This window comes from Struthio camelus, chromosome 4 (assembly GCF_040807025.1).
Source record: "Struthio camelus isolate bStrCam1 chromosome 4, bStrCam1.hap1, whole genome shotgun sequence".
Classification (NCBI taxonomy): Eukaryota; Metazoa; Chordata; class Aves; order Struthioniformes; family Struthionidae; genus Struthio; species Struthio camelus.
This window is the reverse complement of record NC_090945.1, coordinates 72,691,677-72,718,563: the sequence shown is the minus strand read 5'-3', so window position 1 is coordinate 72,718,563 and position 26,887 is coordinate 72,691,677. Positions and strand designations below refer to the sequence as shown.

Sequence of the window (26,887 nt, the reverse complement as noted above, 5' to 3'; positions counted from 1 at the left end):
TCCCTAAGTTGGCATGTGGGCATCATCCAAGGGAAGGATGGCAGCAGGCCGTCCATCCATCCAGTGACCAGCAGGTTCATAATAGCATAGCATTAAAACTATTTGGTTTGCTAAGCATCCTTTTTTCAGAAAAAAGTTAACTACAGGTTTCTTTAGAAAACGGTGTCTGGAAGCAGTAAGAGGTCCTTGCCCACGGGGCTCTGCCACGCGGTCAGAGCAGTTCCCACGGGATCCCTGCACGGGTGCTCGGGAGTTGGCTTATTTTGTGTGACACAATCTGCAGCAAGAGTTGTAAAGCTTCAGGGATACATACGCTCCTTAAAAAAAAAAAAGGTGATAAAGCACATTAGGAATCTAACGATACTTATATCACACTGCGCAATAGCCACAACAAGACTGAAGCATCGACATACTGTGGCTGTTGCTGGAAACGCCGTCTCCAGCTACGCTCGGAAGGTGTGCTTCCTTACAGTTTGTTAAAGTTGTAGATAGCAAACCAGCTAACTACATAACCACTTCCTAACATAAAGCAACGGGCTTCCTGGCCGCTGATGAGGCAGCAGCCTGACTACCCATGAGGTAGAAAGGAGAAGGCAAAGTGGCGCCGCCGGTAGCGCAGGCTGCCGCTGCCACCGCGTGGACAAATGCGCTGGCGCCGCGGAGCTGCGCTGCAGCTGCCTTTCTTTGTGCTGCATCAGAGAGACATTTGGCCTAGTGAATTTATAGGAGAAAATACATGTCTTGATCTAAATTCTTGGAGGAAAATGGGAGAGATGACGGAAGCTATTACCTTATACCATATCAACAAACCACACACCCCAAAATCACTTGAGTATATGCTGAAGCAGCATCAATTTAACGTACAAAAAATGGCTAGAAATATTTTGAAATGCTTTCTGTCTTCTGATTTCTAGGCGCTTACAATATGTCAGGCTTTTCTTGCAATATCAAGGGCTAACGTCCCCCCGCTGTCGCAGCTTACCTGATCACATCTCCAGAGGGCAGAACTTTGGGGCAAAGCAAACAGACAAGTCTTATCATTAGGCTCCTCAACAGTGGCAATATTAGCACTGATTGACAAGACTTCCTTGTTTAAGACAAAGCTTTCAGAAGCGATAACTCTTTCGTGATTCCACAACAACGGGTTACTACCAAAGACAACCTAATATATGCAGGACAGTCATACCCTGAACACACTCGTCCATATTGCAGTCCACATGATAGCACTCCTTACAAGAAATATATTACAGAGTATCATTTTATGTCCTAGACTTGGACACTTAATATTTTGTCACAGTAGGGTTCTTAGACCTAAAAAAAAAAAAAAAAGTTGTGACACCAAAGCAAAAAGAAAGAAAAATCAGAAGTTCCAGATGAAAGCACAAAGGGGAGGTATAGGGTTCATAAATACACTCTGTATTAGGACTTGCATTAAGAATTGAGTCAAAAGCATCTTTCACGGTGACTGACCATACTGCTTGGTAAAATGAAAATTAACTTGGTCTTAGGTTTTTAAAAGTCATATTTTATTTGGAAAAAGAAAGTTCTTTCTAGGTGGGAGCTGTCAGGATTCCTGTTTTCCTTATGTTGGAACTAGAAATATGTGCCACGCAATCATCTAGAGCCAGAGCTTAACACGTTATGCTCCTCACAAGTATCAGAATTATCGACATCAATCACTGAACAGCCTGTGGGGGAAGAAAAAATACACTTTTCTTCCCATTTAACTTATTGGATCATTCCAAAGACCTTTCAGGGATGTAGCGAATATCCTTGGCACCCTAAGGCCTCACTGGGAAACCTTCTTCCAAAAAATACATCAGGAAAAGTGAAAAAGAGCTTTTTAAGATCATGAGAATTTTGATAAATGTCCTTTTCTGAGAACTCAAAGATTTGTGATTACAATAGAAATATTTTATCAGGCTTCATGATTAGGTTCTCCGTTTCAGGCTGTAAAATAAGTGCTCTGAAGCAAACACGGCATAATGTAATCTATTTTACTGTAGCAACAGCTGAACTAAGCTTTGACAGTGGTTTTCTTTTTGCATGCTGAATTCCTAAACTCAAAACGAAGGTTGAGCTTGAGTGTGTGCAGGCTACAACGAGTGAAACCAAAGGCAACATTCATATGAATCTTAATGAAGTGAAATGCTCAAGCTTCACACAACTTCACATCTTCTGCAAGTCGGACAGAAGATGTACATTACGTGTGAACTTGATGTAACATTACGATACTCTCACAAATACAAAAGGTTGTATTTTTCCAGTGCTTGATTCCCCTGTGCCCCAGCTTCTAAAATCATGATTAAAAAGGGTTTGGGGAAGTAAAGAGAGCGTATGAAAAAACAGTGCAGATTGTTTGCTTAACAGCATTTGCTTTTAGAGCACGTTCAAAAGTGTTAAAAATATGCTTCAGATGACAGGAGTGATTCATGACTAGACAGCTGCTGAGAGAGACATCACTGACAGGAGAGAGGGAGAGGGGAGAAAGGGGGAAAGGGGGAGAGAGAGGGAGAGAGAAAAAAAAAAGAGGGTGTGAGAGAGATTTGAAATGCAAATTACTTAGAGAAAAAGCAATGAAATGCCTTTTCTCCTGGGCTCCAGAATTTAGGAATGATTTTAATGACTTCTAAATTGAAAATAAGCTGTTGCATCTCATGAAGCTGTCAGAACTTCAACACCCCTCAGACCTGTTTCACAGGCTTCTCTTGTAACTCAGCAGATGCAAAGACTGTCTACACTCACTTTCTGGATAGGAAAAGGGAATATTCTTTTGTCCATTTGCTGCTTTGCAGCATTAATAGATTGAGTGCTCAGCTCCCTGTCATGGCCTAACTTCGCAAATAATGAAACTCTTACACAGGTGCCAATCTCCAGTCAAGACATTTAATAAAGTCGGGTGGAAATAAGTCGCTGCTCAAAAAGCAAAAGGAATACTTTCCCCATCCTGGATCAATAGAACAAATTCAGAAAGTAATTACAATCTAAACCTCAAATAGTTAAACCATTAACATTTATGAGCTTGAACGTTGAGGCTCTAGTGATCTCCTTCCTACTACTGTCATTCCCCACCTAAAAAATTTTGCTGCAGAAATGCTAGCCTCTGGCCTATACCTACAATCCTGCTGCTTTTTCCTCTCCATTTAGTATGGATCTGGTAGTGCAGCATTCCGACTGTGCAGGCGCAGAACTCTACTGTAGCAGCCTAACAGCAATCTTCATGGATGTTCTGTTAACAGCCTAAACAGCAGTCTTTACAGATTTTCCACTTTGATACTGCTTATTTCAAATACACTTAGAGTGGTAAGGTGTTGCCTAAAAGCTCAAGCTTAAATTTCATTTTTTGTTCAAACTAATCAACCTTAGTCTTGGCCTTTTCATGACTCCATATATACATGCCTCCTGGTTGATTTAATCCTTACGGTCGCTCTGTGTAGTTTTTCCTTGAAATATTGCACATTGATTTTAAGCATGACAAATAAGAACGCAGAGGACCTTTATTCTGAAGTGGAAGTAAGATGCAGCAAAATCAGCTAAAAACTCTCCATACCTAAATTTACAAATTCACAAGCACTTCTAAAATAAGCATGTCATTCATTCACATATTTGCACCGAAACAGCTAAGCTGATTTTAGAAAATCAGTATGATTAAATCATAGGCTAATTTGTGTGGCCAACCCCTTTTTAAGAAGGCAAGCTTTTTTTTTTTTTTTTAAGCTTTCTTTGTTTCACCGGAATATAGATTATCTATTTGAAATACATGAATTGAATGGACTTCCCATTGAGGTTAGTGTATTCTAGCATTGTAATAAAGGTTATGAAAAGATGTCCGAGCACCAGCTGGCCTTCCTTTGATCCTCTCCATTCTTGTGATGGTACATTTTCACACTTAAGATGATTCTCTTCTACCTCAAAGGCTGAGAGCTGCTTTGGTCCTTACAAATATTAACTGCAATCACAATGACCTATCTTTCTGGTTCCAGTCATCTGTTTAATATAGAGTGGAAGGTCAGAACTACATTAAAAGGGCCTGAAAGGCTTTATTTCACTATACTGCCCCCTGCAGAGCTTAACAAAAAGCTGGCAGACTTGTAGTTCATGCATGCACGCTCCTCAGCACTGCATTGTGTGGTTGTATTAATAGGCTTTTGTAACCTTCCAGGAAAAATTCCCTCACCAAGAGAACAAAACCGTTGTCAGATCTGAACACACATGTGAATATTAAATACAAAAAAAAAAAAATCTATATTTAAACAGTAGGGGTACTGTCTTTCGAAAAAAGAATGTCTGAGTCAGTAATTTGTCTTCACTAGGCTATGTTTTAAAGGTAATTTTTATCTATTTGCTAAGAGGGAGATTTAATAACAGAGATGGAAATCAACTGTTTAGAGAAGGCAAATTCAATAATAGACGTCAGCAAGGATTAATGAATAAGGCTATGGACCAGAAAGCACAAGTCCATGTGTACCAATACAAAGAGATCTATTGGCAGCACCATGGAACATAGGTCGCTCCGAAGTTATTAGCATACCGAATTACAAAAATAGTTGTATCGAAGGCCCTTCAGGTGTCGCTAGAATACATATCGCAAGCTATCACATTTTCCTCCTCAAATCTGCTTATAAAGCTCACTTTTGTGTGGCTTCCATTACTAACCTTCTGTACAAGTAGACCATCTACATCTCTTGTCATGCCTGCCCTTTGTGCTAGGCATCACTTCTCAAACATGTTCTTCAAAGTCCTTTAGCAAGAAAGCTAAATATCCAAAATCCAAGTACACACTCCAAAAAATGAACGGACATTTTCATGGTATTTTGTAACTACAGGAGACCCACTTTACCGATATGCCTCTACATTTGTCCTCACTGAGCTTGAATATGTTAACCTCTGCTCTGGATTATGAGGGGTGGGTAAGTGGCATGAAGTGAGCAGCAAGAATTGAATGCAGCTGTCCACATATGAATGGCGCTACCCACAGTGGGGAAGACAATGAAAGGGAAGAAAAAAGTGGATTCCAGAAGCAAATGGCCTATGGGGCCAGTTCCACTTGCTTCACACTGATTTCGTCTTAAATTTGGCTTGCTCTTGTATGTGTCACTTAGATGTTTTGGGAAGTCTTCGTGTGTAGCAATTACTTCCCTATAAAATTATCAACAGGAGTTTAAGCTCGTTCAGACTTGGTGAAGCAGCCATGGAAACAAAGCACAAGAGCTCTGTTCTAAAGACCAGTCTCTGAATTGAAGAAATTGGATCTTGCACCTCTGAAAATCTGCTAATTGTCTAAGTTTAAAAGGTAAGGCAGATAAAGTCTCAGATAGTAAACACAGTATGCTTGGTCAACAGCAACAGATAATAAACAAATGATGACTCCTTCTTGGTGATGTTCTCCTTCCTTCATATAATATTTTGTTTTCAATTCTAACTAAACTGGATCATAAATTTTGAGATAAACAGTAGATGTTATTTGGGACAGAGGAGTTATTTGAACCTACACCTAATTACATAATGTATAATCTTCCTATGCATATACAGGAAGCATACACACAAATGACAGGCTAGATTTTATATAGGTTTGACGCACTTCAATTGTCTGAAGAACATAGTAACACCTTTCAAAGTTTAAACACTACTATCATTTACCTTTTTTATTTCGTGCAAGCGTCAAACGGCAGACCTCTGCACTGAACAAACCCAACATAAGCCCCCAACAATTACCTGCATATTCTGGAAACAAAAGTGATTCAAGTTCACAAGATGAACCAAACCGCAGCTCTGAACTGCAGGATGGCTCTTCTAATAAAGAACAATTAGCAGTCCTTCAATTATACTACACCATGTTGGTTAACATACTCTGTCCAAAAAATGATTTTTTTTTTAAATAGCATGCCATTTACATTGATTGGAATAGCAAGCACCGCTGAAGTGCTACTAGCCAGTTGAGTGATGCTTATTCATACCACTCAGCATGCTGGCTATGGATATTTATGAGCAACAGATACAGTTGGGAGTCTGCCACTTGTGAAATACTATTGGCTCAATAACTGTGCCATGATTTCCACCTGTTCTTCAAAGTCATGGGGTAGCTGCTGTTTTCGAACTGTGCCAGCTTTATTCTCCTCAGCATGAGGACTATCAGAACACATTTGTTATTCCCACTCACATATCCTCTTCATTATGGACCTACAGTTTGGAATAGGAAATTCTTAGCTCGTGGTAGCAAAACTAATTCTTTTTCTACCATAAACTAGCCACATATAATAGCTTTGAAGCGTTGCTCTTTAGTAGGAGACAACTGCCTTTTCTAATACCAGGAAAATGTGACATTAAGTATTAATTACTAGACAGTATCAGCTATTAGTTCACAGTGCTACCATACTGATGATAGCAGATCTTGTCTACTGTTAAAAAGCACTGAAATCTACTACTTAGCCTACAAATTGCTTCTTTTTTACAACCACCATTTTCATACAACCAGCTGCTTGGGGGGGGTTATGTGATTTTGTAGACCCAAATGAATACTGGATTATCTTCCATGCAAGTTCAATTCAGTCTTGCAGTGTTATCAGATACTACTCCAGATATCAGTACTCAAAGTTGTCTTCCTAGTGGCAAGCATAAAGACTCCTTATAGAAAATTAGAAGTATGTACTTCAAACTCAGACTTTCCAGCCTATGGATGAACTTCAGAGAAAAGTAGGTTAGTACAGGGACATTTTCATTTCAGAAACTACAGTATTTACAGAATATTTTAGCATAAAGCTTGAGAACACACTGCTAAAAACTTTTTGATCAGTTGTAAAAATGTTAGGCTGACAAAACTCAAATGATTGCAGCAACTGGCCTGAAAGGCAGGAACAGACACATACTGAAATTAATACTACCATTCCAAGGACCAAAGCAGATAAAAGGGCTAGAGCAAAGCTTCTTTCCAGGAACGGTCTATCATACCATTAATCAGCCAATGCTTTATACTAATACTCTGATATGCAAGACCATCTACTGGTGTATTGACTGCATTCATTTTATACTGCATCTCCCCTTGTGATGGTATACCCCTTAGCAGTTGTACAGAGATATCTAGAATAGATGGAATTATGCTATCGAAAAGTTTTCATAAAAAGATGAAACGGAAACGCATGGAGCAATTAAGACAGAACGTAAAACAACTCCCCTTTATTCAAATTAAGTTAGCATTTCCTGATTTTGCTCTTAAATGTACAAATAATCTTCTGTGCAAAATAGTTTATAAAATACTAAAAAAGGGCCTTTATTGTAAAAAAATATAAAGTTTCTAGATATACAGTTACTTTGCACTATAACAAATATTGTCCAGTATTTAACATTTAATTTCAATATCACAATACTCAAGTCATGTAAACCAATGGACCTACTCGTAAGAAAGCCACTATTCAAACTCAGGTTCACTAGTGATTTGTTCATTATTTTCCTCTTTTCATATCTACATCCTCACACAACTCTGATGACCCATACTTGAATTGCACCCATACCATGAAATTAGACATTGTGCCATTCTTTCTTCCATTATCAGATCAAAAATACGCAGTTGAATGGAAGGTAACAAATCCCAGCAACACACCAGCTACACAGTGCAGTCAAAGAAGAACAAAAGTCCTCCAAACTGGATTTGAATCTTGCTGAGAAGCAGTGTAAAGGCAGCCTTGCACTGGATTCTGGGCATATGAATCTTGATTCCTACCAGAATGCAAACAAGCTGGCTTAAAAACTAACTCATCTCTCTGCACTGTAATCACAGCACAGACTTATCTTTTGCATGAAATGCCGCAGGGAAGTTTTGATTTAGTAACCTGAGTCCTCACTGTTCCAACTCACTTTCATTCTGCAAAGTCTTCATAGCTAAGCCCCAGAGGGTCATGCTGGAGAAGAACGGTCCTTCGTTACTCTTGTATGCAGCAGATGATGTCCGACTGCCTAGTGGATCATTACAATGACTGTCCAAGCTAACCATAGAGGAACGAATCATGGAAATACTATCAGATTGTAGGGGTTCTTCTGCAGAAGACACATCTACATCTGTATAAGTGTAAGATGGTGGAGGAGTCTGATGTGTCTGAGCTCTTGGGAGTTTTGCAGAATCCATATTCAGTTTCTGTTGGTTTGCTGAGTCATGGTGTTGAATCATTGATCGTAACTTACAGTAAGAATCCGCAGAATTATCAAACTCTGTTGAATTTCCACTTGGACGAATAGGGAATTTAACTGGTAACAAAGCAACAGACATTTCTTGGGCAAATGAGTCAGAACTCTGAGATTTGTCAAGATCAGAAGTTTCAACCCCTTGAGCCAATTCATCTAGTGTGTTTGGACCTTCATCAGTGGCCTTGCAATGCATTTTCTTGTGCCGCCGTAGAACAGCGGAGCGAGTGAAGCATTTGTTACAAGTTTCACAGGTATAGGGTTTTTCTCCTGTATGAGTCCTCACATGTCTACGCAGGTCACCAGAGCCTGCAAAACTTTTCCCTACGAGATAGAAGTGATATATTTAGATTTGGTTCCTATTAAAAGTGCATAAGTAAGTTTTAATTTGAGAAAATATCAAGTGATAAGCAACGGTTTATTCTAATTGTGGTTATTTATCTAAAAGAGGTTCAGACAAATTCCTTCTATTTTTACCATTCAATTACTTGCTGCTTCTTCTTGACTTGATTTGATGACTTTTGTTTCTCAACACCTCAGTTTTTGTCTCCAGAGACAGGAATATCCACTAGTATTTGAAAGCTGTGACTGCTTTCAGTTTGTGTCAGTCTTCTGTCAGTCTTGTGTCAAGTTTCCAAATACATTCGTCCAATGAGAACTGCATCATCAAAACCAATGATCTGTTCATTACAGAGGAACTATTCTCAAAGTGCTGATGGACACAGTCAGCTTTTTGGTTAGCTGTGAGCTAACGTAATGCAGCAGCAGTCTACTTTGATAGATTCTAGCCAGAAAACTAGTGTCAACACTGTAATTTGTCTTTGCTGTAAATATTAAAATACAATAAAACATTCAACTCTTTGTCTATTTTCAGAGCCACAGGCTCAAATAAACTCAATTTAATACCACATTGCAATGAAAAAAGTGACTGAAGTTGAACCAAGACAAAGTGGTCTTGGAGTGCAGCAGAACAAAAGGGTGTTAATTTACATTTTAGACACCTTGCATTCTTCAGGAGAGTAGAAGCAAACTGGTATCTATTTGCGATTCTACCTGATTTTATCTAGGTTAAGGACTATTTCATTTTGATCTACAGGCTACTGAGCAAATTGCCTTCTTAATTGTTGTCATTATGCTTTTCATGCTATTGCCAAGACTATTCTTTGGAAAAGTCATTAAACAGGAAAAGTAAAATTACAAACTACCAGAATAACATGTGGGGAATTTTTGTATAATGTGGTCCTCTCCATACAAGAGTTTTGGTCTCTCAATACAAGATGACCTGGATAATAGGAAAAGTAATCAAGAGACCATTACAAGACAAGAGGAAAATAAGTCTATTTTAATGGCAGCAAAGCAACTGTGTATTTATTCTTTCATAGCCTGTGTGTCTGTATTTCCTCTGATGCAAGATCTCCTGATAATTAAAGATTTTCTTGCTGCCTCAAGACATTAAAAAAAAGACATGCTGCAGCGTGACACTGTCATATAATAACTATCTTTCTCCAAAGCTGATTCTTCAGAACATGAACGAACTTATACTAAAATAGCACTTAAGGGCAAAAAAGTAAGTACTATGCAGGATGCCAAATAACATCTGAGATGAAGATAGACAATGCAGTTTCTGGGAACTATGGTCTCCGTTCTGTAAGGATGAATCATTGATCAAAATTCATTTTTGAGACAACCTGGAAGTAAGACACAGCCAGCAGATTTTGAAAACTGATATTCTCTGGTTTTGATGAAGTTTATTTTATTTCAGAAGTTGAAGCAAAGGAACAAAAGGTTACTGTCAACTCTTTTGTTGAATTCTGTTAAGCCAACCAATAATTAATTCAAAAACAAAAAAAGGGAGGGGGGGAAGGAAGAAAAAAAAAGATGATATCTGTTGATAGCCAAGACTCATTGAACCTAATTTTCCACCAGAAATGGTAATATTGAAAATAAATGATATTTTGAAGCAGCAATATAAATCAGTATTTCCAAAGCAAATATGTATGCATGCAATGTTGATTTCTTATTTCTTTTGTGTATTCTTCATTTGAAATTCATCTTTCAATTTATTTACAATAGTTAAGAGTTTAATAAACCAAACGATGAACTATGAGGCATGCAAGACAGAAGGCTTTGTTAAAAACTTTGACAACATGGTATTCCAATTTAAAATTATTGTGATTATTGTGTGCTGGTAAAGTATATTCTACTTACCATTTAAAAAACACACACATCAAAAATATGCACAGCAAATCTTACCACATGCTGAACAGCTGTATGGCCTCTCTCCTGTATGCCTAATTCTGTGCTTCACTAATTTTCTTTGCATGTTAAATGACTTTCCGCACTCATCACAGGTGAATACTTTATCTGCTGTATGGGTCTTTTTGTGCTCCTTTAAATTACTGAAGTTACTAAATCCTGGAAAAATAGGACAAACATTGAAATTAACATGACTCCTCACACTTCAATCAAAAACAAAAAACAAAAAACCCTACACACCTTAGAGGCAGAATCTTTGGCTTTTACGTACCTCTGCCACAGATATCACACAGATGAGGTTTTTCTCCAGAATGAATAATAATATGACGCTGAACATCACCAGAAGCAGCAAATCTGCAACAGAATATGGAAACCAAATTATTGTCTTTATAAGCCCTTTATTTTCCTAAACTGAGTATTACATGGAAATCAACTATAATAAATGCCTGATGATCTCAGCAAAGATTAAAATCTAAAACACAGACACCCAAACGGACACATTTGCTTAAGAAAAATATTCTGAAGCTGGCAATGTCCATTGAAGCCGATGCTGCACACACAAAAACTGTTCAACGTTACTAATTTATTCTGCATTTCGTTCAGTTTAAATATTAATGCCACTCCTAAATTAATTATTTTGTCGCCTGTTAGCATAAGGCAGCAATGTTTAACAGTTTGCTTAAATCTGTCAAGCCTTCCCTGCTGCATAATTCTCATAAAACTTAACAAAAATTAAAATTACATGACAAATAATGGGGGAAAGAGCCGTTATGAAAAGGTACAGAAATGTACCTTTTATTGTGAATCAGACTGCCTGCATAACACACAATAGTATGTCCTTAACTAAAGATACCAATATACAAAAAATTAAGACCACAGACTATATGAATGTGCTGACATGTTTCTCTTATTGAGACTTGCAACAATACACTTGCACGCTTTTATGTATTTTAAACACATCATTACACGTTTAACCCTATCAGCTTTTAATCAAAAGAAAATCCATTGGCAGCCTTAACTCTTGGCCCTTAGTTTATCGTGAAGATGACAGAAAACACGAACACGAGGTTTTTATTAGCTTAATCTTACCAGGATCAACAACTCTGCTTACCTTTTCCCACAGATTTCACAAATGTACGGCTTTTCACCAGAATGCCGACGTAAGTGTGTCTGCAGATTACCTGCCTGAAGGGACAGTAATTTAAACATTTAAATTCAACTAGCCTGTTGTGGTACACAGACAAAAGGAACAACGGGAGCTCCTAGACTGGCTTTTTATCCCTAGTTTTAAAGCAGTGAAGCCTACAAAGCAGGTAGGTACTGAAGCATTCATAACTAATAAGAACGACTACCATGTAATTCAAGACCAGATTCCTAATTATGCAATTATACAATGACAATAAAAACAGGAAAAAAAAAGACAAAGAAAGAAAGAAGCCTGGAACCAAACAATAAGGAAAAAGACAAACGCATATTTGAAAACAGATGCAATTAAAACTGAAAAAAATGGACACTATCTAGACTGCATTCAAAAAGAAAGCTTACTAGTAATTTGATTAATCTCAGACTCATTTTCGCTGTCCCACAAATAACAGTGTTACATCAAGATGTCTGAATTCACCTATCGGGGGGTTAAAAACAAAATAAAAGGTAAACATTTTTTCCATCCAGACAGAACGCAGAACAAAGTGTTTCGAAGCCATAATTATTTACTTGCTTCAAAAGAAAACAGAACAGGAAGTACAGAAGCAAACAAATGAAATCACCAGTAGCTACTTCTCCTTACACACCTCCCCTCTCCCAGTCCTGTAAAACTCAGGCTAGTCTCCCAGGGAAAGCAGACAATCACAACCATACGAATACACCTTGCTAACGTCAACGTTTTCTTCAAAACGCTAGGCCTTCTGAATCACTAATCCACTGAGACTCCAGTTCTCAAAGCACAAGATAGGGCTAATCCGAAGAGCTGCAAATGTTCCAGAAAACTTGTGTACACTTCTGGAGTCAGTTTTTAACCCTTCGGCTCTCGTTCTTGGGCAGCTGCCTCGTTACCCAAGTACGGCTCAAATGAGATGTTAAGTCCTTTCTATGAGGAGAGAAAACCGGGGATCTGCAAAGATGATCACAACCTCCCTAAACACAACAAAAGGCAACAAAAATGTCATCCCTCAGTAATTTCTTTCAACTCCTTTACATATAAATTACATTCAATGATCACTCATTGCAACCACAGTTCATGAAATACCAAAACTAAAGCATTGCAAACACACGCAGAGGACAACATTAGACGAATCGCAGTCTGCACCCTGAAAGAGCTTTCTGTAACCACTCTCTAGGACTTCTCCAGACAGAAGTAAGACTGAACCGCTGGTCTCACAGGTCAGAGTTTGTAACACTGAAATCTGTTCAAGGAGAGGCATTAGCACAGGGCTCAAAGGAATTCCCAGAACCTACAGTCCTATTTTTGACAAGGAGAGGGACTAAACTGACTTCTCCGTGGAGTAACTTGTGCTTTGCAAAGACAGAGGATTTTTATGCAAAGGCTCGCCTAGGAGAGACATACAAAACCCAGCACCTTTATCTCCACTCATGCCAGAAAACAAACCATATCATCTGCATTTGAGAGCCATTTTGGATTAAGACAGGGTGTAAAATTTAAGTACAACAGTTATTCTGAAGTAGCTCCCACACAAGCATTCTTAGTCCAGAACAAAAGCATTTTACACAGAGTAGTGAGCAGATCCACTTTCTGACTTGTAAGCCTGCAAATATACACAACTTCCCCCTCATGAGGGCACAAGCTTGTTATTAACTGGTCAGAGACAAAAAAAAAAAAAATACAGAAATATCAGCAACCTGTATTCTTATTATGCTTTCAGGGTGGTAATGCAAATTTAGTTAAGGCATAACATGCTGTCTAAATGAAAAAGTAGAAGTTGATTTTTGTTGGCATTTCAGTGAAAAGAAAAACAAATATGCTCAGAAGAATCATCTTACTGATCTTGGTTGCATACCACTTCTCACAAATTCAGAGACTAGAGAGAGACCTGCTAGACTGATTCTACTGCAATTTGCACCTGGCCCGTTTTAAAGAGAAGGAACTAATGTATATCATGCCCCAAGAGAAGCCCTGCAGAAGGTGGTGGTCAGGAGTTAAGGCTTCATATACTGGAACACTAGCAAGAAAAGTTTCACATAGCAATAGGCTGTGTACTAGTAGTAAGGGAAGATAAAGCCTGGATGTACGAAAGGCCCCTTTTTCTCCAAAAAAAAATCAGATATTCATGGTTATTTGCTCCAGGTTTTCAGTTCCTGTTTCAATTTTCCCTGCTTTCTTCATTTTCTGTTTCACATTGCATCACACGGCACATCAGTTAAACTCCACAGCAGCTGACATACTAGGCACAGCAGCGGGATTGTCTCAAAAACACAGAACATAAAAATTAAATAAGAAAAGTGTGACTATTTCTGTGCTTGCAGGCTGCGAAGATAAACACGGAACATGATCAGAAATGGTCTTTTAAGCAGAAAGTACTTTCAAATAGGTGGAGCCTAACTTTATTTGCATGGTAAAAAAAGAAAGCATCTCAGAGGTATGCGAGTTCCCTCTTATAACCAGAGAAAAACTGTAACACGCAAGCTGAATGTTATTGCTCACATTTTGGAAGTGTCAGTATTGTCCATTATACTACCTATACTTTCAGACAACTGAGGGAAGGGAAGCTGTTTAAGGGTGTTTAAAAGGCATGAATTTTCCCCACCCCCCCCTTTTTTTAAGCTAAAGAGAAGTAATGCACGTTTTGTGACAAGTCTGTCATAGACGCTATGTGAAGCTTTTTTATTCCCTCTCCCCCACAGGTATAACTAAGTCTTCAAAATACCACTCCATTTGCCAAAAGTACTTTTAATGCAATTCAATCATGGGAAATATCCACTTCTCTCCTTTCAATAACTAGAAGTTCAGTCATCAAAATGAATGAAAATGCTATGTGAAACGGCTAAGAAGCAGACCCAGCTTTGTTCAAAAAGGCTTGATAAGCATGATGTAACAGGATTGCTCACTGCAGGTAGTGTTACGTTCATACTCAGAGACAGAGCGGGGTGTGCAGCTGCACCAGATCCATGGGTCAATGTCGTCCCACTGGCGGACTGCAAAACTGGGGAAGAAACAAGCGCAAGCACCGGTGTGCGTTTGCACAAAGACCCCATGAACCTATTCTGTAAACCAAGACTCATAAAAAAGACCAAAGTTATTCAACTACAATTATTAAACACGCTGATTATTAAAATATGCAGCTGCCTACTGTCTCCCTATACTTAGGCGCAAATATTCCAATCAAAAAAATCAAAATGGAAGCAGAAATTTTGGAAACATACGTGAGATAATTAAGCACCAAATTTGTAGAAATACCAGTGAATTCTTGCATCTTGAACACTAAGTAAGCATTGGAAGATAAGACAGATAAGGCTCAGGGCCTGCATATGAAAACGGAATTTCAAGATTATTATTTTTCCTTAAAAAAAAAATCATAGCTGAGTTTTCTAACTTAAGATAGACTGTGCTGAAAATTTCTTCTGCAGATGGAAAGGGAGTCCAATTATACAAATGCAATTTTTTAGCTAACTTTCAAAAAATATGCTTGATTTTTTGCCATCTAGGAAGATAAACCATGTTAGGAATACATCACATTATACAAAATTCTAACCTGTATTTGTTTCAGACATTTATGTAAAAATTTATTCATAACATATACCTAAGCATAAGGCAAAAGCATAGTCTAAGAAGGAATGCTGTGTATATTTTAAATACAGTTGTGGCTCTATATAGCTAAACATTCATTGGACGATAAAAATACATAACAAACATCTGAGGCTGGACAGAATCAAAGATATAAAACATGTCAAAAGAAATCTAAAACATTAAACTTGGTATTTTCAAGTGAGATATTTAAACATTTTGTCTTTATAGTCAGGTCTGCCCGAGTAAAAATATCTAATCCGTAGACCTGAAGCTATCCAAGTTTATTTTTAGAATCAATACATAGATGCATTTCATTTTCAAGTGTAAGTACCATAAAATAAAATATTCCCACCTGTGAGAAGTGTTTCCCACAAATGTTACATTCAAAAGGTTTCTCACCTAAAAGGAGAGGAAACAGAACATAGAACTTCTAATAGTTGCAACAGAAGACAAATATTTCAATTTGGTGTGCTTTCTTTTAAAACTTACAATGTAAAAGAAGAGACATCCTCAAAAGGACACTTACCCATGTATTTAAAGGGAAATTTAAGAGAGAAGTTCAGCATTCACTATTAAACTTTTAAGGCAGAGTTGCTTAGAAACAGAATTAATGTTTCAAAAAAAGTCAGCAGAAGAGTTCCAATATGAATGGGAATGTTCTGTAATTTCTGTAAATATTTTTTTCCAAAAGGAAGTAGCGTACCTCCAGGAAGAACAGAGTACATAACAGGGCTATACTGCAATAACAACAAAAACTATGGAAAGTGCACCACTTTTTCCACTTGCATATACAAAGGCTCTCTCTCAAAAACAATCTGGAATGCAGTCAAGCTAATTTGGAAGGATTCTGGTTTCTCTGCTCATGTACCATACCTCTCTGATCAGCACGTAACTATTCACTTCCAACAAATATATATTTAAATTTCTCAGTTATCCTATATAACAGTATTTGATAATTAAGCCAAGTATTTTGCTCCAAGAGCTCTGCATTTATATAAAGCTACTATTCTTGAATCTCTAAAAACATTTCCTTCTTTGCAAAGCTTTACAAAAAGGCTAGTGGCAACCCACGTAGTTTTCAAAAATTACTTTATTTAGAATGTGACTGCACAGTACTTCAGTTCCCTGTGGGTTTGAGATAAATATTTTTTTGGATCACTTTTTCCCTCTCGAGTATTTCATAAAGATCATTTCACTACATTGTTCCTGGTTTCCTGATTTTCACACTGTTGATAAAATAATCTCTGTGCATCTGTAAGAATATTCCAAAAAAATGCTCACCGAATTCAATGAATACCACTCACTGAATACCACTGAATACCAACGACAATCAGATTTCTGCAGGTATTTTCCTTAGTCTGTCTATACTTTAAGAGGACATACATACTTAATCTGGCCCAAAGGCACAGAGAAGCTAAAGAACTAGTGTAAGGCACTGCAATTAAAATGCACTTATTTCCAGGAGGAAAAGAAAACTTGGACTGTGTTTCAGGTTCATGCTAATTTAAAACCTGTCTGAAGAGTTTTATTTACTTTTTTAAAAATCATTTTCCTGATTTTACAGAACCTCTCTTGGTCATTTCCACCTTCCTTCTCCAGGAAGTATTATCTCTAAATCAGTACTCCTCCTCTACTCTTGTAAGCGTTAAGAGCACCATTTACAATATCCAAGTGTTTAAGTTCCGTTTTCCATCCCTACTGCCAAAGACAGACAATGCTGTTTAAACACATTTCAGGATCAAGGACTCTTAGATCTTCTCTAATTTCTAATCTCTTTCTAATTTCTTGGATCAATTCTCTTAGACTTTGAACCCTAGAGTAAACATTGGCAGTTATACGGCTAAACAGAGAGATAGCAAACCCTCAGCTCTTCTAGCAGCTTGAGCCTAAATCTACTTTTTCTACTCATTAAAGAATGGAAATCCTATGGCACTTTCAAGAAAGCTTTTATTTGATTAAAAATAAAAAATTAAGAAACCAATAACTCAACTATAACAAATATATAGGCTTGATTTCATTATGGCTTTAAAGACACGAAACACTAAATTCTGGTACGGACAGCACAGCCATACACAGAACAAACAGGGAGCCAGGTCTTTTGGCAACTGGGAAGGCCTTTGACAACCACAAAAGCATTGGAGTAATTTCGAATGGAAGATGAAGTGAAGGACGACAATTTCTGCAAAAATGACCTACACCAAAAAGTTACTGTTGAAAAAGACTATCACCTGAACAAAATCCACCCCAACTACATTGGAGGGGGAGAAAGGGAGGGAACTGGAAGCTCCAATTGCTCAAAACTATTATCACAGGCTACATGCAGTCTCATTATAACAGTACTGACGTATATTGTCTTTATTTCAGACAATTGGATTTTTTTCCCCTTGATAAAGATAAAATTAAGTTTTGTTTGATCAAATTAGTTCCAGGAGAACAATTCTGTGTCTGTATAAAATTCCAAACCACCTGGCACATCAAGTATCCTGTTTCAGGAATGAATTCTAGCAGAAATACCAAATTACTCAAGTATTCTGGCTTCGCTCAGGTACAGAAAGGCTAATTGCTTCCTGAGCTGTATGAGTAAGAGGGCAGCCAGTAGGCCAAGGAGATGATTCTTCTCCTCTGTTCATCCCTTGTGAGATCACATCTGGAGTACTGTGTCCAGTTCTGGGCTCCCCAGTACTGGACAGATGGGAGCAAGAGCCACCAGGATGGTTAGTGGTCTGGAGAATATGTGATATATGAAGAGCGGCTGAGAAAAAATTGTTTTTTTGAGCCTTAAGGGGAAATCTTACAGCTGTCTAAAACTATCTCATAGGAAAACAGATGGAACTAGATTCTTCTTGAAGGTGTAAAGTGATAGGACAAGAGGCTAAAGTTGTAAAGTTGGAACAAGAGAAATTCTGAACAGATATACGGAAAAACTTTTTCATCAGGACTATGGTCAAACACTGGAGAAGGTTGCCTGGAGAGGTGGTGGATACTCTGTTATTGGAGATATTCAGACCTTGACTGGAGAAGGTCTTAAGTGACATGATCTAATTGAACCTGCTTTGAGCAGAGGGTTGGACTAGGTGACCTCCAGAGGTGGCTTCTAACCTAAATTATTCTATGATTCTAAGACTGACGTTACATTACTAACTAAAACCATATCCAACAGTCTTACAAATCTTCTCAAAGACTACTGGTGGATCAACAGCAATTGAGAAATTTGGAAAAAGAAAAAATATATATAACTGAACTACATTTAAGAGCATACTTAAACAAGCATCCGGGGACTTGACTTCTGAACCCTTGCTTTGCCTTATGTCTTCTAACTTCTGTTGCACCCCTCTTATTCAATGCAGTTTGCAAGAAGAGATGAGAGAGATGAAGCACAGTAGTGGGGTCAAAGCTAATGTATTTAGCCATGGGTGCTCCAAGTTCAGGGGATAAAGCCCTGAAGGTAGTAGTGTAGTAGTAGTTCCCGGGGAGATTAGGATTGGGATTCAGCGAGGCATGGAATACTGGCAACTTGCTGAAGCAAAGCTCACAGTGAAAAGGTTGAGGATCCCTGGTATAATACATCACAGCGTAGCTTAGCTTCTGCCTTTTTCCATCCCATTAACAGCGTTCTTTTCACCCCCTCTCCTCTTTTTTTTTTAAATAAGCGTTCACTGAAAAAAAATTTTTTAAAAGAATAACTAGAAGTTATTGCAGAGGATACAAGTTAGACGTTACCGGGGAAGAGCGACATACTTGCTTTCCTTTTTTTCATACAGATTATAGCACAGTAGTCGATTTCAGAAAAACAAATTCTAACCTCCAGTCAAGCCTGAAGTCACTCTTACAATCTATCAAATAAATTCTGTTTAGAGATTCTTTTAAATACCCATTAGAAACTTAATTAAACCAGCTAGCTCACCCACAATGCCTGTGCTTCACACAAGCAACTTAACTAGTCCAACTGTTTACCTGTAAATTCTTTGTTAATTCTAGTGTTTAGGGAGAGAGAATTTCATATATGTTTTCTTGACAACCAGGCAACCACAGCACTTATGTGGAAAGAGTTGTCATTTATGGGATGAAAATCGGTTTCCCGATGTGAAAAGTCCTTTTGAGTACCTGACTTCCTTCTGTTCACCAAAGTCAGATTCGGAGGACTTTCTGTACACACTATAATACTTACATGCTTGCTTACCCTTTTGCTCAGTTCTAGAAAAGGAATGTTTTTAAAGAAAATTGATTAGATAGTAATTAGCGATATTTAATGATGCTTTCTGAAGTGATGGTTGAAAGGATGGAAATGGTTCTGATGATATACTCACATTATTAACTAGCAGTATACCTAATAATACAGATGGGTCCTGTACCTTCAGCTATAGATCCTTCCTTCACCAACATCCTACTCACTATCCAGTTCACTTTGATTTTTCAGGCATTCTTTTGCACTAGTTAGATACTTAAAAACAAATAAACATGACCCCAAAATAACAGGCAAACAAACAAGTATGTCCAGTCATATTCTGGTCTCAATTTTCCCATCCTTCTCTGATATGCTCCTTATTTGTTAAACCTATGTTCTTAAACTTTGTCAGTTTAGCACATGTTTCGAACCACGGTACATATGAACAACATACTAAATGGCATTCAAGTCTGGAATTTTTTGAAAACTACTGGAAGAACATAGCTTATCAAAACAGGCATGGAACTCCTGGATTCAATCGAAACTCAAATTAGTAGGGAGAAGGACAGCAAAAACAACAAGATCTACCGCTAGGATCAGTTTTCTTACACTGTGTATAAATAAGCTAATTATGTGTTTGTATCAGGCAGTGCTGAGGAACATAAAACATCTACTAGAGCTCAAGTGGAGTGGAACCATGTGTAAATACACACACCTCAAATAAGAATGAAGAAATGAATTGTAACAAACCTAAATAACCATGCAAAGTTATTGCAACCCTTTTCCTCTTTTTCCATTTCCTACACTGGTAAGTGTTTGCTGGTCACGCTGCGTCTAAAAAAATAAAAATTGTAAAACACTTCCATCAGGGGCCAGTTTGTTTTCTCTGCAATGTTTATTACCCAATCCTCTCCCCTCACCCTTGGTAAGTTGCAATATATTATATAAGGTTCAAAGTTTAGTTTACCTCTTCCAAAATTATTTTAAAAGGTCTATCGGACTCAGAAATGTACAATTAAGTCTAACACTCAAGCAACACACTTATAAAAAAGCAAGTAGTTTAATGGGCACCAGAACTCATGAAATACAGATTCCTTCCAATCATAAAGATGTCCAAAAAAGTGCAAATTCTAACAAGTTACTCATAGCTGGTGTACTGATAAGGTCCCCCTCTCATGTAGGCTCTCTAACACAAACTCTTGTTTTACTGATTTCAGAGTCTCTCCCTCAGTTGGGACTCCTCTAGATGCTCTCTCTATCTGACCACCTACTTTCCTGAAACTTGTAAGAAATTAAAATATACCTGTTGTTGTTGGTTAAAATCAGAACACAGATACAAAAAAACATTAGAGGGAGAAGGGGGTGGAGGAAAGAGACATATATGCACAAAAAGTGTGATCATATATGTGTCTCTTCCACAGAAAGCCAAACTAAAAAAAAGTATTAGTAATGCAAGCATATAGAAACACTCAAAGATACTCAGTGAAAACTTCTGCAAACGGATGCAAAATGTTCACATTTTCAGGGTTTTTTTCCCCCCGTTAGTAATATAGAAAAATAAATTCTCAATACTACAGATCAATTAAAAAAATAAATTAGTGTCTGCTAAGAGCGATTCATATTTACTTTCAAAATCCTAACACGCATATGCTCATATGCCAAGTGATGTTTACTTAAAAATATCAAGAGATATGCATTTGTATATTCACACAAAAGAGAAAGAAAAAGGAAAAACATTCAACGAGTTATTCAGGAATTATGCCATCTCAAGGACTTTGAATCAATGGTGTTACCTGAATAGTTAAGATACCTTTTAAAATGCCTTTTTCTATGGCCTTTTAAAATGCCATACCTAAAGCTGCAGAACTATAATAGAACACGATGGTTAAACTGATCAAACAACTCACTAGACTAAAAAGATACTTAACAGTATTTGCTGTTTTTCGAAATGAATCTATGCTAGGTTTAAAAATAAAACAATAATTTCAAAATTTCCATAGTCTGTATAGCCTACTCGTCTGCAAGAGCACTACTTTCTAGGAAAAAAAAAAACAAGAAAGTTGTTCATACTATCAAAAAAGTGCAAATTAATTATATATACTATATATAATACTATATATACTATATTTCTACTGTTTCAAAAGACCATTTTGTCCATTTAATCTTTTCATGGTTATATGACTTGGAGTCCTGCACAAACTGGCTAGCATTGCCTCTTCTAAACGCAAGGTAAAAATACTAAATTGTCATTGAAATATCATACAACATTCCCCGAAAGAGAACCCAGAAAAAAAAATATGAGAGAAAATCTTTAATACAACTAAAGCTCTAGGCCAAACTGGACTCAATCTTAAGCCTTTTTTATTATATGGTTATTCATAAAGAAATATTTTTGCAAGCTGATCTGTAATCAGCAACTCTGAATCAAGAGACAGCCCAAGACACCCTCTTTACTTCAAATATTTGGTCTGCAGACAAATGACTGTACCTGTATGAGACCGTTTATGAAGCTCCAAATTGCTTGGATGTTTGAAAGCCTTCCCACATAATTCACAAGCATATTGCCTCTGTGACTGAAGAGTCTGTGATTGCCCTTCTTGTTCTAAAGGGCCTTCAGATCTTTCGATTTCAACAGTTTGTTCAAAATTCTCAGAATTAACTAGATCTTCAGTTTCTTTTTCTTCAGTAACTCTGACATTTGTCATCTCCATGGTACTTTCATTTACAGATTCAATCACTCTTGTTGTTCTACTATCATCTCTTTTAGGCTCAGGCGGCTGCTCTGCAGACTTCTGAGATCTCAGAAAATTTAACTTTTTGAGGTGTATTGCTTTTTTCAGTCGCATCTGCTTGGTAGGCTGTAAAAGTGTGCTTTCTGAACCTTGGCCTGGAGCAGCTTCATTCAAGGACTGAACGAGAAAGTTTGATGGTAAATGATCAGATGTTTCCAGAATACATTCAGAGTGATTGACTGTACAAGAATTATTCTCTGCTGCGTTTATTTCTGTAGATGTATTATAAGAAAAGGATTGCTCTGTTATTCTCTCATGATTAGAGCAAGCGTTTTGCTTGTAGAACTGTTTACTATAAAAGTTGCGTAGTTTATAGTAATAATTTGGCTGTTTAAAAGGAAGTTCTGTGCAGCTGCCCTCTAAGGAGTCGTGTGGCTGTTTCTGCACATCACCTGAGGGTGCATGAAGACTAACAGACTGTGATCCATGAGAATGCTGGTCAACCAAGGCTTTATTAGCTTGTGTGTCAGATGAGCATTCATGCAACAGGTTTGTCCCATAACTGTCATTGGCACAGCTGGAATCTGTAGTCAAAGCACTTTGTAGAGAGAACACACTATTACAAGGCATGCTGGCTGGCTGTTCTATGGCTGTAGAAGATTTTAGAAAGCTGTGGCAGATGTTCAGCACATTTTGCACTTGGAGACACTGGGCAATATCCAGCATAGCTTGTACGTTGTCCTGGCTAAGATCCAGGTGAGAAGTGTACATAAAGTCCAAGATTTGGCCTATCCCACCTACGTTTTTAATGTCCAAGTGAAAGATATCATTCTTCTGGCCTGAAGAATTCTGAAAAAGGGTCCTGATGAAATAAGGCAGAGTTCCTTATAACAGTCAAACACATACACTAACAACTCAGATAAACTTTTGTATTAAAAAAAAAAAAAAAAAACACAACACACACAGATTGCCCAGTATGAACCAACAAGACCATACCCTATATGGTCTTCTCTAAGCTGCTGTGTTGTTGCAGCAGAACTTCTCAAAACTGCTCAGATATTCTCCTCATACTAATAGCCCTATACTATTACACCGGCCCAAAGTAAAAATCTTTTCTAAAAAGCTAATTGTCTGTTTTTTACTGTTGTGAAACCACACCCCAGATTTGCAGTTTCCTGCTCAATTTTCTAAGTATTGGATGCAATGGTATATTTACAGACCATTTGCAAAAGCTGACTGACTTGGAATGGCGTTTCCACCTCCATCATGGCAAACAAATGAGAACATGAGAATTTTGATAGTAGAAAGGAGAAAGATAGACCTCAAAGTCAGTAAAATTCAAGTGTTCTCTGGCAACTGAGCTTTTCCATCAAGCATTACCAGTAAACCTTATTCAAGATTGCCCATTAGTTCTGCCCCTGCAAGTAGGGAACAGGCTGATAATAGTGAACAAGAGGATGGCAGTATTTTCAACCTTTTCTGTCATATCCAAAAAAGTATTATTCTATTGGTACTGAATAAGAACCACTAAAAGAATACTGAAAAATATAGGTACATAAGCCTAAAAGAGCAGTCCAATCAATCCCCACTTCACTGAATCCTTAAAGTATCTCAATTCGGATAACTTATTATTTGACATAAAGTATTGCTAGTGTTAGAGCTGTACTTCTTCACATGCATAACCAGTTCTAGACTAAGTGGCTTGGTACCGTAGCTTAGTCAGAAACTCCTTCAAAACTCCCAGTCTCTAACCTGGTACTCCCACAGTAAATGACAGAAAAATGGGGTCAGGTTACTCCTACGTGGCTATTTTCCTACACCACAATACGCCCATAACCTTATTACTCCTCTCCTTGGCTAATTCTCCAATTAGGTTTTCTTTAATGGTGAACACAATTTCAGCGAGCTCAGATCTTAGGCAAATGGCAGTCTAGGCTGAAGCTTTAAAATACAGGGTTTCAGATGTATCCCTGGACTTAACTTGACCTGTCCTCATCTTTACATGCCACTCTGAAACCAGTACGCATATTCAAATTCTTTCAAAACTCCAGCCCATACCATCTGTATTAAAACCAGCACTACAGTAAGCATACCTGGATTGAGAGTCTAAATTAGTCACCTAAGTCCCATAATACTAGTTGAGTGCCTAATTCTCTTCTACTATTTTGAAAATTCAGCTCAAGGTCTTTAAGCATAAATCCACTTCATCATCAGGATTAGAATACTATAATTTGTAGAGAAAAAAAATAAAATCGACCTGTTCCCTTTTTCCCCCGGTAGCAATACAAAAATCTTTTTCTTCCATTAGACTTGGCAGTCAAGAATTGGCTTCAAGAAGCAAGGTCTAAAAAATGTCAATATCTACCAGCTTACTCCCAACTAAGGTAAACACCTGGGTAACACAGCATCCCAAAATAGTTGCGTCTCGACTGTGGGGCCATAGCACAGGGAAAGAAATCAGTGACACTGCTTCACGGGCCAGCTGTACACTTTAAAACACAGACACAGCCGCTGTGAGAATTGCCTCTAAATAGAGATCCAATACTTATACCTATATTCAAATTTTATTTCTGGACACTGTCTGTCCACTGTCTTCAAACAGAAGTGGACAATGTGAGTTGCTTCATTTATTATACCCCTCATCCGGCTCTGTTCACATAGTACTATGCTCCTTATAAACTGTTATGTTTTTATACTGAAACACTGGCCGCAGGCCCGTGCCAGAATCCATTATACAAAGCACTGTAGACAAGTAAGAAAAAAGACAATTCCAAAGCCCAACAATTCGGAAGTTAACTAGATATAACCAGAAAATAAATTAGGATGATCTCAGTTTTTAATTAGGCAAGACATAAGATACAGATTTATCTTTAGAAAAGCAATTAAATTTTTTCCCTTAAACTCTAATAATTATTGTCGTCTCAACTGATAGCATTCAGTTAATTAGTAGAAGACTTTTCTACTACATACCTGAAATATTGACTGAAAGCAGCTAATACATTTTTGTGTGCCTTAAAGCAGACACCTTTTACCACCAACATGCAGTCACACAGAAGACCCTGAATACGCTGTTCATGCAGCTGCTGGAGAAGATGACAACTATGGCTAGCAACAGTGTCCATGCTAGATAATCACGTAAATTACCTACAATGAAATAAAATGGTCAGATGAATTTTTAATATTGAATTGCAAAACAAATTTAGAATATGAAGAACATTTTTACAACTTCCTTTTGCTTCCAAAGGAAATAGACTTCAGTTTAGAGCTGCAACATGAGCTGTAATGACATTTGTCTTTTTTAAAGGTGAATCACAGTACTGCTCACCACTGGAAACAGAGCAGGAAGTATAGCAATATAGGAAACACTGTTTTTAATGAAATTTTACCTATTACAGCGAGCTTCTGCAAAAAACATTTGTTAAGGGTGCTGCCAATAAACTGAACTCTGTAACCACAGAAAAGCAATTTAGACAACATTGACAAGAATTAAATTCTCAGGCAAAAACATTCCAGATTTACAACATCAACAGTAAAGAAACACTTGCAGAGAAAAACCTCCGTTTCTTCATATAGACACAAACAGGAAAACTTTGCAGTATCATTATTTATACCAAACTCATTGCTGTCATAGCCGCATACATTTCCCACACGGGTCTTATTCATTAGAATTGGTAATCTTATTACATAATAAGACATAAAATTCCTTTTAAAAGCCACTTTTCTGAACAAGTTAAAAAAGAAACAACTAACACCTTATTCCCACAAACACATATTTACCTTCCACACTTCCATATTTCAAAGAAAGTAGAAGACAACTCTCCCCCTCTCCACGCTTGTAAACATGAAAGGACGACTCCAACTATTTGAACAATTAGCAGCTATGTTTTTTCAGCTAACGAATGAAGCAGGAAAACTGCCTTAGGCTAAACATGAGAATAAAGTGGTTATCCCATTCTCAATTCTGACAGACACTAAAGGCTCCAAATTGTAATTCAGTCTGCACAACTGCAATTCATTTTCTCCTATTCTATTAGGACACACTATTACATTGTACTTTTCCCTACTGTACATGTAATCCTATTGTACCTTTTACCAGCTTTAAAACAAGTAAGCCACACCTGTTTGCTGGGAAACTCCTTTCTTTGTGCAAGTCTCTCATTACAAAGGATCTTACAAGTACTTAAACAACCTGTGACTTCGGACTTTCTTTTCTCAGCAATCAGGTGCTCTTCCCCCCCCAGGAAAAGGCATACGCCTCGAGCTACTCCCAGGCAAGGGTAACCCCAGCAAGAGTCGCTATTTACGCCTAAACTGCCACTTCAAGCTCCCCTCGCCCTTGCCTGGGTAAAGCTCGCACTCAGGCGTGCTGCACCAGAGGGGGAGCCGAGGACGGCTTTGCCTCAGCGCCGGGCGGTGAGCGGGGTGGAGGGCCCTGCCCGGCAGCAGCCGACCAGCCGGCGCCGCGGGAGGGCGAGGAGACCCCGCAGAGCCGGTAACGGGCTCCGAGCGGCCGCCGCCGCCGCGGGGGTTGGGGCAGAGCGCGGCCGCCGAGGCCGAGCAGCGGCAGCCGGGCCCCGCGGCGGGGCAGGAGGCGGGCTACCGCCGCCGGAGGGGGGGCCGCGGCGGGCAGCGCGGCCGAAGGGAAGGAACGGGCCAGGCTCGGCCCAGCGCTTACCGGCTGCTGCAGCCGCCTCCCTGCTCCATCCCCGCCCGGCGCCGGCGCCAACCCCGCCGCCCCCTCGGCTCGGCGCTTCCGCTGCCGCTGCCGCTGCCGCTCCTTCCGCTTCCGGGGGCGGGGGGAGGCGGGGCGCGGCGGCG

At 38.4% G+C, this 26,887-nt stretch overlaps 1 protein-coding gene across 3 annotated transcripts; it reads right to left on the bottom strand.

Moving 5' to 3' along the window:
• Positions 1-7,145: 7,145 nt before the first annotated feature.
• On the bottom strand, positions 7,146-26,857 carry ZBTB49 (zinc finger and BTB domain containing 49). Of its 3 annotated transcripts, none has more exons than XM_068943375.1 (8): positions 26,745-26,857; positions 25,040-25,213; positions 21,826-22,931; positions 15,525-15,571; positions 11,543-11,616; positions 10,703-10,785; positions 10,429-10,590; positions 7,146-8,499 (listed from the first exon to the last, which is right to left on the bottom strand). In XM_068943375.1, exons 2-8 carry the CDS (start codon positions 25,189-25,191, stop codon positions 7,835-7,837), a joined length of 2,289 nt encoding a protein of 762 aa, XP_068799476.1. In that variant the 5' UTR covers positions 25,192-25,213; positions 26,745-26,857; the 3' UTR covers positions 7,146-7,834. The 3 variants fall into 3 exon arrangements, with proteins under 3 accessions (XP_068799476.1, XP_009684544.2, XP_068799477.1); XM_009686249.2 differs by lacking the exon at positions 26,745-26,857 and adding an exon at positions 25,847-26,564; XM_068943376.1 differs by having other exon boundaries at positions 8,357-8,999; positions 26,745-26,839.
• Positions 26,858-26,887: the final 30 nt, after the last annotated feature.

Bases quoted from the DNA above. Each gene is read 5' to 3' on its own strand.
- ZBTB49 (XM_068943375.1), bottom strand. From the start codon at position 25,191: ATGGACACTGTTGCTAGCCATAGTTGTCATCTTCTCCAGCAGCTGCAT. The intron at 15,572-21,825 runs GTACAGTCATTT...CTCTCCTTTTAG, and splicing joins TCATAAACGGTCTCATACAG to GTGAGAAACCTTTTGAATGT. The intron at 8,500-10,428 runs GTAAGATTTGCT...TCTATCTCGTAG, and splicing joins ATACAGCTGTTCAGCATGTG to GGAAAAGTTTTGCAGGCTCT.